General features: G+C 35.6%; 3 protein-coding genes and 1 long non-coding RNA gene across 4 annotated transcripts; 2 read left to right on the plus strand and 2 right to left on the minus strand.

The window, feature by feature from the left end:
- LOC135594388 (uncharacterized) lies at positions 1 to 2,220 on the plus strand. The gene is made up of 2 exons (XR_010480083.1): positions 1 to 266; positions 1,808 to 2,220. It is a non-coding gene; the product is annotated as an uncharacterized LOC135594388 (long non-coding RNA).
- Positions 2,221 to 5,127: 2,907 nt separating this feature from the next.
- LOC135594389 (mannose/glucose-specific lectin-like) lies at positions 5,128 to 5,944 on the minus strand. The gene is made up of 3 exons (XM_065084770.1): positions 5,875 to 5,944; positions 5,511 to 5,729; positions 5,128 to 5,388 (listed from the first exon to the last, which is right to left on the minus strand). Exons 1-3 carry the CDS (start codon positions 5,875 to 5,877, stop codon positions 5,143 to 5,145), a joined length of 468 nt encoding a protein of 155 aa, XP_064940842.1. The 5' UTR covers positions 5,878 to 5,944; the 3' UTR covers positions 5,128 to 5,142.
- A 4,000-nt stretch (positions 5,945 to 9,944) lies between these two features.
- On the plus strand, positions 9,945 to 11,019 carry LOC135594390 (jacalin-related lectin 19-like). Its single transcript, XM_065084771.1, has 3 exons — positions 9,945 to 9,996; positions 10,109 to 10,303; positions 10,647 to 11,019. Exons 1-3 carry the CDS (start codon positions 9,994 to 9,996, stop codon positions 10,812 to 10,814), a joined length of 366 nt encoding a protein of 121 aa, XP_064940843.1. The 5' UTR covers positions 9,945 to 9,993; the 3' UTR covers positions 10,815 to 11,019.
- A 790-nt stretch (positions 11,020 to 11,809) lies between these two features.
- Positions 11,810 to 13,940, minus strand: LOC135593789 (auxin-responsive protein IAA30-like). Its single transcript, XM_065084063.1, has 5 exons — positions 13,566 to 13,940; positions 12,896 to 13,128; positions 12,393 to 12,534; positions 12,220 to 12,281; positions 11,810 to 12,085 (listed from the first exon to the last, which is right to left on the minus strand). Exons 1-5 carry the CDS (start codon positions 13,817 to 13,819, stop codon positions 12,048 to 12,050), a joined length of 729 nt encoding a protein of 242 aa, XP_064940135.1. The 5' UTR covers positions 13,820 to 13,940; the 3' UTR covers positions 11,810 to 12,047.
- Positions 13,941 to 18,562: the final 4,622 nt, after the last annotated feature.

Here is an 18,562-nt window from a genome sequence, read left to right on the forward strand (position 1 = left end):
TGGGGAAAGTAGCAGGAGCCCTGCTTACTCTCTCTCTCTCTTTCTGTCTCTCATTCGTGATATGCATGCAGGGGGAACCAGAGATCAAGGTGGGGACGTGGGGTGTGGATGGAGGGTCCCGCTGGGACATGGGGCGCGCCGACTGCATCAAGTCAATCAGGATTCGCGCCGGGGGTGTTGTCGACTCCATAGCCTTCACGTACGTGATTGGAGAGACGACCAAACAGACTCACCCATATGGAGGCCCCGGCGGTACATCCAACGAGGCATGCCTCCTGCTTCACCTCCTTCTGTCTTATCACCTGCTATTAGTTCCCTTCCATTAGGCATCAAAGGAACATGCATTTACTATTCAAAAATCAAATTGATATATTTTTTATACTTTTATTATTATTATTATTATTTTCATGATAATTTACTCGATTTTTATTTCAAGAATCTTTTTCAAGATGATCATATTTTTTATAGTGATAGGGAACATTTAGATTTTTATTTTTGTACTAGTAATTTTTTTAATACATCCATTTTTTTTGTAATAAAAACATTTATAGGTTTCTTTATTGTCTTCAATAGAGTTCCTCTGTTTTTCATTTGATCGGCCTCTTTCTTTGCCTTGAGCATTAGATTATCTATATTTTTTATTATTTTGATCTTTCTCTATAGATTTGGTTTTTAAAATTTTCTTTTGGTCTTTCTAATTTATCTTCATTTAAAGAGCATATTTTAAAATTTTATCTAAAGATCTGTTCACTTTTTATTCATGAACTAAAGTAAACCCATTAATTCATCAACAGATAATATATTTATATCCTTAACTTCTTGCAGTAAAAATCATAGTAAATTTTAGAGATAAACGCCATAAAACATTTTCTACTATAATTTGATCTTTTAGATTTTTATTATAAGGTCTTATTTAGTTCATAATAAAAGAGGCTTTCGAAAAAAACCAATGATAGATTCAAAATATTTTATTATAAGAGTTTCGAATTCACGTCAAAGAATTTAAAGCTTTGAAATTTGTATCTTATCTATGCCTTCAAACATACTTTTTAATATTTTTTAATCTTTTATTGATGTTGATGTCATCATGATTTAAGAAAATAGAGACTCATCTATTGCTTGTTATAGTATGTAGATAGTTCTTGCGTCTTTCTACATATTCTCATTCATTTGATCTTTTTAATATTTAGTAATATTAAGATCCTTTATATCATACTCAACAAAATCATTCTCTACAAAATTCCATAATCCTTATAAAATAAATAGAGTTTTCATTTTAATGATCCAAAATTAATATTTTTTACCTTTGAAGATAAAAAGAAGTTAATTAGGAACACTTACTTTGGTGCATGTCATCTTCTTGTTTCTTTTCTTTTGATCTATTAGCCTTTCATTCTTTTTTAATCGATGTACTCTTATTGGTCTTCTTCGAATCACGCTCCGATACCACACTTAATGATTAATCCAAAAAACTTATTTATATTAGTCAAAAGATAAAGTATATTTTTTAATAATAAAAAATATCATATCCCAATAAGTATTTTCATTCTTATCTATTTATTTTAATCTAAATTTTTATTTTTTATTTTATCTAATCCTAATTATTTGAATTAATCTTATCATAAACATCACAAAAATGACTTCTTATAGAAGCTTTTTTACACCTCAGTATTCAACAACGAAAGAAAATGCAACAAAATAAAGGAAAGAAATCATGCACATGCTTAATCGTCTCTCACGATTACAGTGCTGTGCATTCCAAGAAATCAACACCTCAATAATCCATGTGAACTCTGTGCCGTTGCAGATCAAAATTTCTGACGAGGAATACCTCACCTCAATCTCGGGATACATCGGAGAGTGCGGTGGAACTCCTTGCATATCTCAGCTCACATTTGCCACGAATCAAGAAAATTACGGACCGTACGGAAGTGGCGGCGGAACTCCTTTCAACCTTCCTGTGGAAGAGGGTAAGATCGCGCGCTTCTACGGACGTGCAGGTCCCTATCTTACTGCCATTGGCGTCTACTTGAAGCCAAACTAGTAGCAGCTCAATGGAGTGCAATTGAAGCTGTCTATTACTTGGGTGATCCAATAAATAAAGGATGTCATATACTACCGTTGACATCTCTCGATGTTTGTCTTATGTTTAAGTTGTGTGCCTAAGTATGTCGTTGTGATCCTACAAATAAAATGGGTTGTGCTTATTATGTGACTCAATAGTATCATGCACCTCCTTATCTTTCATTAGAATGTTTATGAAACTCTAAGGCGAGCGTGTGCTTATATAAGGCCATTATTATTATGTGACTTTATCGTTTTATTCCAAATCTTTTTCCTCAACTGTACGAGGAAATCTCTCTGCTCAGTTGAAAAAAATTCTCTCTTTTAACATGTATAAATAAACACCATAACGAGATATTTTTTTTTTTGTTTTTTAAATGAACTCGTTAAAAATCGTCATGATATTAGGAGCTTATTATGATCTTGAGTTATATCATTTGAATGTAAATTTTTTTTTTAATGGGAATCTAGATTTATATAGATAACTTAAACGATTTGTATAGAAAATTAAAAAATATATAAATTTTGGTATGCAAATTTAGAAAATCTATTATGGTATTAAACAAACTTCTACATAATCATGTATAAAGTGTTTTTATACTATTACTTTCTTCAAATTTTAAAAAAAATACTATTGATCAATATTTATATCTAATAATTAGTGAGAGCTAGTTTATTATATTGGTCTATATATAGATAATATTTTTTCTTGCTAATAGGGATCATGGTTTATTATACCAAATCAAAAAAAAATTTCACTAAGAATTTTAATATTATTGATATGAATATGTTATTAGCATTGAAATATTCAGATCTTAAGGATTGCTAGGGTTATCTTAAAAAATAGATATATATTAATTTAGTCTTAGTGTGATTTAATATATAACTTTATTCAACAAATGATAAGATTAAAAATTTTCATGAAACCAAGTGTTTTTAAAATAACTTTAAAAAATCTGATAAAGAAAAATATTTATTATGTATATGCAATTGAAAGTTTGCTCAAGCTTGTACCAAACCAGGTATCAATTTTGTAGTCAGAATATTAGGTATATATTAGAGTTATCAAGTACTAAAAGGTTAGAAAGAAAATAATAAGATATATAGAAGGATGAAGGATTATATGCTCACATATATAAAAATAGATTAACTTGAAATAATAGTATTTTCAAATACTAATTTTATAAATTACCTCGATAATAAGAAGTCTACTTTATATTTTATTATTAAGCAATACATTATTATATTTTTAAGAATAAAAGCTGTTTTTGTAGTATGCTTTGAGGTTACTAATCAAACTTTATGATTGTAAAATTTTATCTCAAGACTTGGTATAGTTAGACTCAATTGTTAAGTCACTAAAGATACTTTGTGACGTATCATAATAGTTTTTTCTATAAGAATAGCAAGTACTATAGTAATTCTATGCATTATGGTTAAAATTACTTGGTGGTTAAAGAAAAGAGTCTAAAAATAATTAATATCAATTAAAAACTTGAGTTCCATTGTATTAATTTCTAATCCATTCATTTAGAACTTATAGTCTAAAGTGTTTGAAAAAAAATATTCTTATGATTGGGTTTATGAATAACTCGTAAAAGATATGATGATACATGTTTAAGTGGACATTATAATTGATATTTTTATTTATATAATTAAAATTATTTATTTTTGCTATTTTATTTACATTTATGCATGTACATATTATGATTGAATGTATATAATAGGATTGTTATAAATAGACAAATTATAAGAGACATTTTTTACTATAATAGAAAGGACTAAAAGCGTTATGGTATATAGAAGAAAGTATGACATTTATGACAAACGATCGTTATGACTCACATTAGCAATTAGACTTAATGTGGTATTATTATGTTTATTAGATTTATTTTTCTATTTTATAAAATTTGTGTGCACGTGTAAAATATTTTTTTAAAGATTTAGATTCTAATTAAATAAAATTATTTTTAAATAATCTTGATGAGAGGGACTCTCCCTATTATAAACTTAAGTAATCTTGTCGAACTTGATTTATCAAATTTACTTTTATAATATCATTGTGACTTCAATTGACTATTTATGATGTTGCTCAATTAATGTATGACTATGATAAGTTAGTGAAGAATTTCCTTCCGGTTTATAATAGGATGACTTAGAAGTGGGCATGGTAAGTTCGACTTATTATTACCTAATGGGCCAACAATGTGTTGAAAAGTCACAAATGTCACCAATGAGACACATCATAGTATTAATAAGATAGACTTTATTTCACACTACTTAAGCTGACACCCAATTCAAACATAAATGCCAATAACTGACAGTGGCATCCTTATTAATACTATTTCAGACTACTTAAGTCATATTTTTAATATTTTAATATTTATATTTTAAAAGATTACATTGCTATATCTATAGTTATGAAATTCAAACATTTAAATCTATGTATTCTAATATGATTAATTTATAATTGGAAACATAAAAATAAAAGATAATAAGATAATAAGAGGACAATAGCCTCGCTGAGAGTCACAGATAATTGTTGTGAATGAGAAAAATAAAAATAATAAGTAAAAGCCACTCTATATCTGTGTCGACAACGATACAGTTAGTTACTGAGCGATGTTGTTTTACGTTACAAAAGTCTTATTATAAACTTAAATAATCTAGTCAAACTTGATTTATTAGATTTATTTTCAATATAATATCATCGGGATTTCAATTGAGTGTTTATGATATTGTTCTATTAAGATATGACTATGCAGATGCTACATCATATAAGTTAATGTAGCACAAGAATTTCCTTCTTGTTTATAATAGGGTGACTAAGAAGATGGCATGTAGAGTTAGACTTATTGTTAGACTTATTATTTCCTTCTTGTTCAAAAGTAAAAAATGTTGTCAACGAGACACATCATATTGTTAGTAGTGACAGATGCATGAAGATAGACTTTATTTCACACTACTCAAACACACACCCAACTAAAACATAGATGCCAGTAACAGACATTGGCATCCTTATTCATCATGGCACACAGAGAGACAGAGATGGATAGTAACACTCTCCACAAGGGTTGGCTAAGCCAGCATCACGTAGACTCCAAATGCAGTGAGATACTCTTCAGTTGCATGACCAAAGAAGCCCTTAATCTCGTCATATTCTACATTGACTTCGAAAAAGGTTCCACCCCCACCTCCATATGGACCGTATGTCTTTGCAAGATTGGTGGTAAACGTGAGTTGAGATACACATGGAAATTCAGAACAGTCGTGTTTGACATACCCAGAAACGGAGGTGAGGTATTCATCTTGCATCAGACTAAACTGCGAGGCAATTAGAGCGATGATAGATTTAGCGTCTTATATATTTGATAGCAGGTATTAGTAGGAGGGAGGGGAAGGCAAAAGAATAGATGCATGGATGGATGGAGGTCGGAGAGGCATGCCTGGAATAGTTCACCGCCGGGGCCTCCATATCTGGGAGTTACGCGAGGGGTTCCGTCGATGTCGAAGGTTATCTTAATGGAGTTTACGCATGAAGCAGCGCCAATGCTGATGCCTGTGATTTTGTCTGCAGGTTCCATGGACCAACGAGACTCGTTGCCGCATGGACGTTTGGGGACGCCCCCTCGGGCATGCGCGGCCGTCTTGATCTGGTTGGAAGCCTGCACCACCATGCATCATCCATCACAAACCACATAGAGTTAGAATAGAAACTGCAGTACTACATAATAGATAGGCCTCCCTCTAAAGGAAGCAAAGCTATATTCTTTCGGTGGAGGCAGAGTATCTATATAGCGTCTCTCTCACCATCAGCGAGCTATTGAATGAAGGAACTCCTCTCACACCGGATGATATGCAAACACACTCGAGTCGATGGGGAGAGAGAGGATGGATGGGGGGGTATTTATAGAACCAAAAGGTGCATGAAGCTGTCACAACTGGGACTTGTACCAATACAAAGAGAACCAGCAGCAGCAGTACCTGTTATGAACCTGTTATGAATGGGATTTGTAACGATTCATTATGCATTTAAGCTGATCGGAAGACTCCCGTGAGTCTTGTACTATTTTATTTTTATTAAAGAACTAGTAAGAATGATGCTCTTTCTTTGTGCATTTATGTTTGTCTCCCAAATCATTGAGCTTCTTTCATATTTAATTAAAAGACCAACAAAATAATACAATGAGCTTAATCTTCCAAGCCAAACCAGTGAAATTTGACATTGTAGATCATCCAGTCCCATCCACCACCACATTCGTATATCTAAGTTGATCATCGGAAAGTTCTAGTTGAATTTAGATCAATTGTTACATATACATGGAGATATATAATTATGCCATTAGTTTTCTTATATTTGAATTAAGACAAGCAACAAGCAAAAACTATCTTAACACTTTGGAACCCCTAGGTAGGAGCGTGCCAAATAATACTTTGATTATAGGGATAGATCATTGCATCGACATGAGCACTTTTACCTTAGATTGTCTGTAAGCTTGTAAAATCTATCTTTATATTGTATAGCTCCTAAGTTTATATTTTCATGGAGCAATAATAGTACTTTGCTTGTACTATCATAACAGGAAGACTTAGCTCTTGCGGACGAATATCACAAGGGTAATGAGACTTAATTAAAATTAGCTAAGTCCAATTTGTGCAGATGGACAGTCGATGGATCTGTCGAGCTGCCCATAATATATATATGGATTATCCTTAGATTCATCATAATATTTATTGAATTGATGATGATTTATTATGAAATCTAATAGGCCTGGCTATTGTTCTTTTTGAATAGATATTGGATTTCCCTGCTTATCCATATTCTTTAGACTAGACGACCCTTTAAAGATGTCAAAGAGCATGAAAGAGGAATGAATCGTACTGCTTTCTCATGTGGGGAACCATACTAGGTATTCAATCACAACGATCGAACACTTTTCAGATCATGCCCGCCCTGTGAACTTCCTAACCCGAATTCACCTTAAACACCTTATATGTCTTTGAATCTATCTATTTCCTAAACCGACAGGTTCGAAGCAAAAGAGACAAGCAACTACTAGAAAGGCAAAGAAAGTAAGGAGACACAAGTGGCGGCATGACGCTCGTTGTGTCGGTAGGAAACAGTATCTATTGTCTTGCAAAAAGGGTCTGGCTTATCTCAATCTATGGAATATGAGATTTATGCGATTGTTTGATTCTTCTGTTTGCACAACCAAATACAAGTAGAGTGCCCTCAGATGTGGATCACCTAAAACGGGGAATTGACTCGTCAATAATTTTAATCCACCGATACCGAAAGTGCCCTAGTTTTCCATGATTTGAAGCAATGGTTCTCTTGGCGACCCCGTGCCAATGCAGATTGGTGCAGATAGGCGAAGAGAGTCCACGGACGAAGGTGGAACTCAAGAAAGAATAATGGCAGATTCAAGCAAAAGAACGACTAGACATACCAATAGTTACTAGATTTTGGCTTTTCCTTGTTACTTGACCTGAACTTCGAGTCGGGCAAAAGAAAGGGATGCTGTGTATTTACTTTATTATATATCATATGCAACCAAGAGAGGACTGTTGTTCCTGCTCTTCTTTCTTCTTCGCTTTGGGGGACCTCTGGTTTACTTTAGGGCGTCCTAATCCTCTTAAGAGACATAGGACTATCGAAGAAGAAACTTTATTGAAGAAGAGAAGAAGCTTTATTGAAGAAATGAAAATGCTTCAATACAGTTGGATTTTCCCAACTATATGAGGAAATCTCTCAACAGAATAGAGAGATTTCCTCGTATAGTTGGAGAAATCTTATCTATAGAGCAAAAAGTAGAGTGTTGGAAGCTTTAAGAACGAACGGCAAACTGGCCTATTCTATTACCAGACGGAATTATATGAATGATTATATGCATGATTATTTTAGGAATCAACAAAGATGATAGATGTGCGAGAAGAGTGTGATTTAGTTGGCGCTTGAGTTCGCCTACCAAAAGATTGAAGCGGATTCAGTAATTAATTGATTTGGACGATTAGGATCCCTCTAAGAAGAAAAAGAAGACATATTCTTTCCTTTAACGGAATGATCAAAACGGGTGTAAGGGAGTGAAGGAGAGGAGCTGTGGGAATCTTCTGATCGAAATCAGTATGGGGAGAAAGTTCGACCAATCAAACGGAGGAGTCTTTTCAAGAGACCAGAGACAGTCGCCTGACCTCCGCAACCTAATAATACTACGTGATAATAAACTCTAAAAGTAACATCTTAAAACCATGTCAAATTTTTTATCTCTATGCTACCATATACTCTCCACCTTCGTCTAAAAACCTATAACTATCACTTAAGATCAAAAATCTCTACATTAGTGCCAAGTCATATGTGAATGATATGATACTCTACTTCATAATGCCACAAGGACCCTTATAACATCTCACCATACACAAAATGTCATCAAGTGTAAGTGGATCTTTCGAACTATGTGAAACATAGATGAATCCAATGCTCAATACAAAGCACTTCAAGTAACCAAAGGATTTCAACAACATTGATTTCATAAAAACATTCAGTCTAATTGTTAAATCGATGATAATCTGACTCATCCTGAGCTTGGCTATTACTCAAGGCTGGCATATACACAAACTAGATATTTATAATACTTTCTTACATTAGAACTTAACTAAAGATACCTTTAGATAGTAACTCCTTCGCTTGATCCATCTTCAATATCTAAGTTATGTTTATAAACTACGAAAAGCTATTTGTAGACTTTGCCAAGTTCCAAGAGCTTAGTATATAGAACTTTGGCTTTTTTTTTTGTCAACCAACTTCTTCAACTCCAAGTCTAACACCTCTTTATTTCTACAATAACAAAAGAAAAGTATAATACATCTATTGATTAATGTGTATGATATTATCATCACAGGTAATAATCCTATTGAGATCCAACAATTCCTAAAGTAATTAGTAAATTGATTCTCCATCAATGATCTAGGAACCTTAAACTATTTTCTAAGAGCGGAAGAAATGTTCACATCTTTTAGATTTCTCTTATCCCGAAAGAAGTACATTTAAGATCTATTATCAAATACAAATATGTAAATATCAAAAAAATCACCACCCCATTATCCACTACTAATCACTCAAATTAAATTATGGTAACTCTACTATAAATCCCATATACCTCAGACAAGTATCTAGTTTCTTGCAATATTTATCTCTTACACATTTAAACATCTCATTTGTAGTTAATAAATTATCATAATTCATGCATCGGCCCTTCACTAGCATTGGTTTTCACTAAACGTGTCTTGTGATATCTCAAAAAAAATTTTAATCATATACTTCTTCTTCGTAAACACTCTTCACTTCATCTTTATGCTTTCATGAATACTGATTGAGCAAGCATGACTAATGGTAAACCATCTACATCAGCTTCTATTGTCTTTCTTGTAGTAAATATGATTGGTTGAAGTTCCAAGAAATAGAATACAATCACAAGATCTACCACAATATCAAGTCATCACCTCAACCGCTACAAAATTCAATTGGGTCACCAATATGCTTCAAGAACTTAGCATAAATCAAAAAAATCAAATGGTCGATCAATGCGTTCACACAAATATACGTATACATGTGTTGACGAACAACATCATACGTGGTTTTGATTGAAGTCTCGAATCTGAAAGAGATGAAGCATGTGATTCACATGCGATTCACGATTACCATTCAGTCCTGCACCATCCCAACCACTTCCCCAAAATAGTCAGCAACTTAGTTAACGTGTCTCCATGGCAGGATCAAACTGTGTGTAGAGCCTTCCGTAGACTGCGAGTCCAGCAGAAGAGCCTCCCCTCACTCACCTTGGTCTTATAAATAACTCTACCCATCTCTACCTTGTACGTGTGCATATTGTGGCGGAGGAGGTGTTCATCAAGCTCGCAAAGTTCAAAGCGATGGTGAGAGATAATAATAATTTGCTTGCTAGGGGGGAAGCAGCAGCAGCAGCTGAGCTTCTCTCTCTCTCTCTCTCTCTCTCTCTCTCTCTCATGCATGCATGCTTTCGTGCAGGCGGAAGCAGTGATCAAGGTGGGGACCTGGGGTGCGAACGGAGGGTCCCACTGGGACATGGGGCCTGCCGACCACATCAAGAGCATCAAGATATGCGCCATGGCAGTAGTCGACTCCATCGCCTTCATGTACGTGGTCGGAGAGACGGCCGAAGATACTCCCCGATATGGAGGCCCCGGCGGTGCACCCAACCTGGCATGCCTCCTGCTTCACCTCCGTTTGCCTTTTCACCTGCTATTAATTCCCTTCCATTGGGCATCAAAGGAACTTAGAACACAAACAGTAGTGATTCGAGTGGGAACCCTACCGAACAAGAACTAGGAATAGTATGAATGTTAGTCCATACTATCACTGCTAGACTACTTAGACATCACAAAAATGGCTTCTTATCCTTCGCTACAAGCTTTTTTACACCTCAGTATTCAACAACGTAAGAAAATGCAACAAAAAAGGAAGAAAGAAATCATGCGCATGCTTATTCCTCTCTCACCATTAAATCAACACCTCAATAATCCATACGAACTCTGTGCCGTTGCAGATCAAATTTTTTGACGAGGAATACCTCACTGCAATCTCGGGATACATCGGAGAGTACGGTGGAACTCCTTGCATATCTCAGCTCACATTTACCACTAATATGGGAACCTATGGACCGTACGGAGATGGCGGCGGAACTCCTTTCAACCTTCCTGTGGAAGAGGGTTAGATCGCGCGCTTCTATGGACGTGCAGGTACCTATCTTAAAGCCATTGGCGTCTACTTGAAGCCAAACTAGCAGCAGCTCAATGGAGTGGAATTGAAGCTGTCTACTACTTGGGTGATCCCATAAATAAAGGATGTCATATACTACCGTCGACATCTCTCGATGTTTGTCTTATGTTTAAGTTGTGTGCCTAAGTATGTCGTTGTGATCCTACTAATAAAATGGGTTGTGCTTATTATGTGACTCAATAGTATCATGCACCTCCTTATCTTTCATTAGAATGTTTATGAAACTCTAAGGCGAGCGTGTGCTTAAATAAGGCCACGATTATTATGTGACTTTATCATTTTATTCCAAATCTTTTTTCTCAACTGTACGAGGAAATCTCTCTGCTCAGTTTAGAAAAATTCTCTCTTTTAACATGTATAAATAAACACCATATCACACTAATTGAAGCATATTTTTTTTGTCTTTACTTTTAATTCTCTATTCAATCAACAAAAAGGTAGCTATAGATTATATTCTAAGCAAACTTAAGCAATAGATATCTCGTTAGAGGTAGTATATTTCGTACACATTGAGTTGCTTAAGCTTCAGAATTATATATGAACTGATCATATGTTATGCCTTCACGTTGACTGAATTTGTGCCACAGTGCACTAATCAATAGGATGTCCCAATAGAAACTTTAGAGGATAGTTCTTAATGAATGCGAATCTTCTTCCAAATCTTCGTATAGAAATCTGAATAATTTATGTTATTGATATTGTGAATTTTTCTGAATGCTCAGAGACTTGTAATGAATGCTAATCTTCTATCAAATTACTTTGAATCTCTAATATCTGAATTATTTAAAGGCTATATGATTCATAAACATAATCAGCAGGCACCAACATTATTAACCAATGGCTTTGCCCCCTCTTCCAGTTGATTGTGGATTTAATAAGGGTGAACAAGGCAATAAGAATCTCATTAGGGATTCCTAACTACTTCAAATATAGATGCAAACCCACACACTACATACATTAATAACATGTTGAACAATCTATTAAACACACCAACAGGGGGCAACACAGACATAAAAAGAGATAAAAATAAAACAATCAAGAAATGATGCTGACAAACATATATATCACTAACATATGTGGAAGCACAATACACATGCAGATGCACCACTCGATCCAAACCCAGCAAGGTGTTTGTTGTTGTCACTGTGCTGTGATGGAGGAGGAATCTTCAGCTTCTGTTCTTGCATTTCTCCATTGCTCTTGGGGCTGCAATTAGGAGAGCGAAGCATTATGCTTTTCCAAAGAACGTACAAAGATATGCATTCATCAAATTTTGATGATGGAGAATGATAGCTAACATCCATGTCAAGTTGACGATTGATGAACAAGAAGATACTCACCGAGTCCAATGGCTTCTGATCCCTTCATTATCCTCAGACGGTTGCAGGAGTCAACAAACATCCTGGACCAAGTTGAAATGGAGTCAGTGACGCAAGTTTGTAAGAACAACTGAAACAGGATGATCACAAAGATTTCAATGGCCTGCAGTTCCCTCGACAACATAGAAACGTACTCCCATGGAACATCTCCGACGAGCATCCAGTCGCCATCCTTGTCTTCGTAGGTTGGCACATACTCAGATCCATTCAGAAGATCCATCACCTCTCTCTCGTTCATGAAGTCCCTCCCGCTCATCCCCTGAGAGCCACAGTTTCCTGACAATTGAACCGGGGAAATCAACGCTCTCTATCTTGCATGCTGTAGAGGTTAATTATTGTGTCTATTTGGATACAGCTTTATCACATGCTTTATACTAGCATTATAGACACTGAGCTGGAAACGTATGCATGCAAAGTATTCGACACCAAAACATAGTTGGCTTGCATGAATGCTGTGTTCTGGTAGGGATGCAGCATTGCTCCTAATTGGTGGGTCGTCTCCATGTGGCGAAGCAATGTGTGCTGCCAACCACATGGTGTGTCTCACACACACTGATTCCCTGATTCTGATGGATCCAACGGCGGACATCACTGATGCATGCACGTAGTTAGGAGATTGATGAAGCCAAAGATGTACCACTGGTGAAGGAGCCGAACATCTTCTGCAGGCCCATGGAGAGCTCTTGGTAGCTTCTGTACATCTTCAGATCCACCTTACGGAGGTACGGAGCGCCGTCCATGCTGACCTTGACGAAGGCAGCCACCGGGTTGCCGGGCTTCTCACCTCCCTCCTTGCTTCCCTTCTCAGAGTGAGCAGAGAGGATGTTCTTCCTGAATGATCGAACTGGAGGCCAACCCACAACCTGTGCCCTGATATTGACCACATATAATGATAATGATCAATCATATGCCCTGAATTTATTGCTGTAGTTGTGCATATATATATAGTAGGATTATACTGACACCCTATCTTCTGATACTTTTGACCTTTACCTTTGTGGTAGCCAATAACTCTCTTTGAGATGTAAGATCAAGAAAAAAGCAGCAACTTCTTCTATCCAAAAGGAATTGAGATGTGTGTTCTTTTTCTTGTCTCAAAACCCAAAGTTAATTGGTGAAAAAAGACTGATTACAGAAGATCTTGTTTACTGATCACAAGAGAACAAAAACTATGTATTTGTTTGATAGAATTATCAAGAGAGAGAGAGATAAATCCATGATCTTGGAGATGGCATCTTTTCAACTATGAGAACAAAACCTTTGCAGCAAAAAACACATCAAACATTAGAGAGAATTGGGAAACATACTTGGGAGCAGGTGGCTTCTCGGGATCGCTGCCACAGAAAACACCAAGGTTCCTCTGGCTCGGCAAGCTGCCTCTCGCTTTCTCTATGATCTGTTCCTCTGCGTCCACCGGGGTCTGAAGCTTCAGCTTCAGATCGATAGTCTCAGCGAACCCCCTCTTGCAGGAGTTCTTCGCGGCCTCGGCTTCCCCGCCGCCGCCGCCGGGCAACCCCAGGCGCAGCTCGGTCTCCTCCAACCCCAACGACCCACTCGCCATCCTCCTCCGACGACGACGACTCTCTCACCCCTCCAATCTTCTTCTTCCTTGCTTCTGCAACGCTTTCACTGGAAACGGAGTAAACTAATCAGAATCGAAAGGTGGTTTTTAGAGGGGGATTTCTGCTCTCTACTTTGCGCGTATATTTGTAGAGTCGGTCGTACGCTCCAACACTTCTGAAATCGCGACACGTGCACATGTCAGCGTGTTGGATCTCGAGGGCTTTGTCGGGAAACCCAAAAAAGAGAACACGATAATCGTCTTACTATTCAAAATTTACTCGCACGACTACCTTTCTTTTTACTGCACAATATAGTGGGCTCCACAGGTTGTCGAATCCCCTTCCGAGTAACTCAGATAGAGCCCTTGGTGACGACTATTACAAGTAATTATCAAATGGAACTGCATGTTCAGTTTAATTATAAATAAAATAATAATATAAATATATTTATATGTTAAAAAATATAGAGATCAAGTATTGAGATCTTTTTTTTTTCCCTTAAACACTAAAATCATATTTTATCATTTTGGAACCTTTTGATTTCAAACAAAAAAAATTAAAAAAAAATATTTTAATGTGTTAAATATAATTCTAGAAACTTTATTCACAATCATAAAATTGAGGGCTCAGATGTAGTTTGGAAGGGTCGATGAATCTTTGACACGTGGGTGATGTCGGCAGATCAAATTAATCAAATTAATCAACGACTATTTAAACAAAAGAACTATTTACATAGTATCTAATGTAATTAGTTATTTTTAATATCTCGATACTTATATTTTTAAAAACTAGCTCTCTGTACTTATGAAAGTGAAACATTTAACTTTGTTTCTTTTCACGTCATCGATTCTGCTAACGAAAATACCGTATAGTTTATCATTGAGCATATGCTGACTCTACCTCACTTCGGTTTATCACTAAGCACATGTGATATTTTTATCAGTAAAATCGACGATGTAAGGAGAAACAAGATTAAATGTTTTACTTTCGTAAATAAAAGGATCCCGATGAAACTTTTAAAAAATATAAAGATCAAAATAATAGAAATAACTAATTATATAAATAATTTATAATTAGCCCTAAATAAAACGATATGTCTTCGTTTAATGTTTTTGATGCATTAATATATCATTAGTTACTTCTACTTTTGAGTAAGTAAAAGAACTCTACAGTAGCTATGCAAAAGTTGGAAATGTAGCATTTTTATTGCTTTAAGCAATGGATGCAAGTGAAGGATAAACGAAGCATGCATCCACCATTTCTCTTGTCGTCATCCTGCGAGTTATTTCATATGCCTCATACTTTGAACACGCTATTACGAGGATTCGTTGGCTGTAGACAAGGGCACATTGGTGCTGCATTATATAAGGTTGGTACGTGGGATCACTCACCGAGGTGCATGAATTGATAGATTCTCACTAGGGGATGTATGTAGACTTAGGACAAGACAATCCTATAGTTAGATTCTATCTTTTAACTCCAAAACTTAGATGCTAACTTCAGTTGAAAGTTCTCCTCACCAAATCTTGTATGTACAATCAATTTCTGCAGTGAGTTCCTTCTTTATTACTGGTATTTCCCCACTTTCTTCCTCCTTTATTGCTGCCATGGGGGGATGAACTGTGCAAATTGTGCAATACTGAAGCGCGAAATAATGTGTGTAAGAGCAGTTATTGTAACATCATCATGAAGTAGAAAGGAAAAAGGAGATAACAACAAATGTAGCTACAAGTTTCATGACATTTCTTAAATGATCATAAGATAATGCAGCTTTCAGAACTTTGCTTTTCTGTAGTTGCTTTATGAGACAGCCAAATGCATCATTCACCATCCTACAGTAATGCCTTCTGTACTCTAAGTCATCCTTTCTTGTGGAGGAGTGCTGAGAAAGGTAAAGGACTGCCATGAGATCAACATCATGCTCTCTCTAGGTCAGATATATACATGGCTAGAATAGCTTAATGTTGACTGCTTCAGCTACACAGCATGCAGTTGCTTCTCCTTCTTTCTCTCTGGATCCTTTTCCCCATCATTGTGGAGTGTTGTTGTTTCTCAATGCCAAATATATCAAACCAATCCACAAGCTTATCTTATCGAAGGCCATCATCCAAGATTGATTCTTCTTTTCAGCTAGCATTACATGCCCAAAACTTTTAGCATCAAGTTCCTTTAATTTAAGATAACAGTATGCAACTTTCTTGCCTTCAGATGGTGTAGCATATGATTGGCAACATCATAGATCATGTGCTATTAATTGGCTTAAGACAGTCATCAAACTTTGAGATGGTATCAGAGCATATGAATAGGAGTGAGCACACTAAGCGCATATGTAATTAGCCGAGGAAGATGTTGACTTTCTTTAGGGTACATGTGTTGGGTTGACAAGGAAGAGAAGCGAACGAGATGAGACAATGAGTGGCATGCTGTAGTTTCTCTCCTGCAAGCAACAAGACATCACCTTCTCATTTAATATAGTGAAGCAAAGAGAACTAATGGCATAGTAAGATAGCCAAACTTAGGGTTTGGCATATGTTCTCTTTCATGTTGCAGTATGTTCAAACTCTTCTTGTATACAGTACGACAGAAATGTCAGTGTTCTCTACTATAATTTGACTCAGAACACAGTGCCTTCCGCCAATGTAGTTCTGATTCAGTGGACAATGCTACTTCTCCATCTCACCATATGAAGCAATTCCCTTTACCCAGTAAGTTCCTACAAGCAACAAAAATGGTGGCTGGCCATTGATGTTGGCTTCCCTTCTTCTCCAAACAAAGTTAGGGACGCTGGTCACGATTTCATGTAGCGTTCTTATAAGAGCCCCACCGATGACGCCAAAGGAGAACGCCCGGGCACCGGACACTCTGTGTCGACATGTCGACGTTACATTGCTTCAGCTGGAGAGGCCATGCTCTTCCCACAGGCAGCTATTGTTCGGCTTCGCTTGTCGAGATGTGGGCACTGATTGATCGTTTCTATGGCAGTGCATGGTCACACGTCGCTCCTCGTCTAAACATGCATCCTTACTTGTTACCTGGAGGAGGAAGTACAGATTGGAACTGTGGCATGATGATTTCCGGGTTGAAACAACAAGGATATCGATCTTGGGGTTTAGTAAGATGATGATCAATTTGGTGAGGAAAAGTCAGCCTTAATTACGAATCAAGGTTTTTCTGTAGTGTAAAAGAGAGAGAGAGAGAGGAGCATAATAATAGTAATAATAAAAATAATAATAATAATAATAATATTATTATTATTTCTATTATTAAAGACAATTATCGAAAAAAAATGAGGAAAAGAAAGAGAGAGAGAGAGAGAGAGAGAGAGAGAGAGAGGAGCATAATAATAGTAGTAATAATAATAATAAGAATAATAATAATAATAATAATATTATTATTATTATTATTATTATTATTATTAAAGATGCTTATCGAAATTTGTAAAAGATTTTTAAAAACAATAAATGACAAGTTTATCCTCCACTTCCACATGAGGGAGAGTATTAAGAATATAAATTAAGATCATATTTATAGAATAAATATAAATTTAAAAAACTTTCTCATATTTATACTTCAACAATGGGCTTAGGCACTTCGAGATGAAGTAACATTGATTATAACCTTAATTTGTAAGAAATAAAACTGTGATGTGGAATAATTTAATTCTGTAATTGAAATCGTAAATATCATAGATCTAAGAAAAAGAGTGGATATCTTTTAGATACGATAATCAATAAAATACCTTTGTTGTCATGAACTATCTCTATCATCATAAAGCATCATTGTAGTACCATATAAATTTGCATAGGACCACTATAATTGATGAAGCGGAGACATATCAATAACCTATTAATGAGATACGAGAAAATATTTTATGATGTATTGATCCTTACGAGATCTTGTAATCTCCTAAGATATCCTAAGGACTTTTTTTTCTATTGATCAATAATTTTAATTTAAATATAATTAGATATTTAATATATCTTAATCAAAATTAAATAAAATCACATAATCTAACATAATTACTGCATGTTCATGTACCCAAATAAAGAAAAAACTGATCGACTATTGTCCCTGCACATAAACACATTACAAACAACATAAAAGTCGAATCCTCAACATGATGAATAATTGATGGAAGTTGATTGAACACCCGAAAGACTCAGATCAGTGGGTAAACATCGGCAAACTCATGGGAGTGCATTAATGCAACCCAGAGGGAGTGAAGCAGGATACAAAGTTCATTGATGTTATGAGTCGTACACTAAGCTTCATGGAATGGAAGGATCGATGAAACCTGCAAGAAGAAGAAGCTGAGTACCTCCACGGTAATCTATAGCACTGTCTACATGAATCAAGCATAGGAGAGAGAGAGAGAGAGAGAGAGTTAAACAGGCTTTAAACGGGCCATGTGTTTTGATCTCAAATCAAAGCAGGCTTTCGGCTAGTCATGATGATCATGAGATGACAATCATATATATATATATATATATATATATATATATATATATCCAAAATATACTTATTATTTGTAAATTTGATTACTTTATTTTGTTAGAATTCTTCATCAAAATAGGTTTTTTGTTTCTTTTCTTTCCCCTTCTATTGCATGATGCTTCAATCTTAGAAGATAAATGGAGACCTTGCATTTACAAAGATAACAAAAGAGAAAGGGGTTAACTTAGAGAGTTGAATTTGACTTGTCTATTTTTCTAAACCATAGTTCAAATAACCAGTCTCAAGCA

This window comes from Musa acuminata, chromosome BXJ1-9, assembly GCF_036884655.1.
Source record: "Musa acuminata AAA Group cultivar baxijiao chromosome BXJ1-9, Cavendish_Baxijiao_AAA, whole genome shotgun sequence".
NCBI lineage: Eukaryota > Viridiplantae > Streptophyta > Magnoliopsida > Zingiberales > Musaceae > Musa > Musa acuminata.

Bases quoted from the DNA above. Each gene is read 5' to 3' on its own strand.
- LOC135594390 (XM_065084771.1), top strand. The intron at 10,304-10,646 runs GCATGCCTCCTG...GTGCCGTTGCAG, and splicing joins CCGGCGGTGCACCCAACCTG to ATCAAATTTTTTGACGAGGA.
- LOC135594389 (XM_065084770.1), bottom strand. The intron at 5,389-5,510 runs GCATGCCTCTCC...ATTGCCTCGCAG, and splicing joins CCGGCGGTGAACTATTCCAG to TTTAGTCTGATGCAAGATGA.
- LOC135593789 (XM_065084063.1), bottom strand. From the start codon at position 13,819: ATGGCGAGTGGGTCGTTGGGGTTGGAGGAGACCGAGCTGCGCCTGGGG. The intron at 12,535-12,895 runs GTACATCTTTGG...TTCAATTGTCAG, and splicing joins GTTCGGCTCCTTCACCAGTG to GAAACTGTGGCTCTCAGGGG. The intron at 12,086-12,219 runs GTGAGTATCTTC...TCCTAATTGCAG, and splicing joins ATCAGAAGCCATTGGACTCG to CCCCAAGAGCAATGGAGAAA.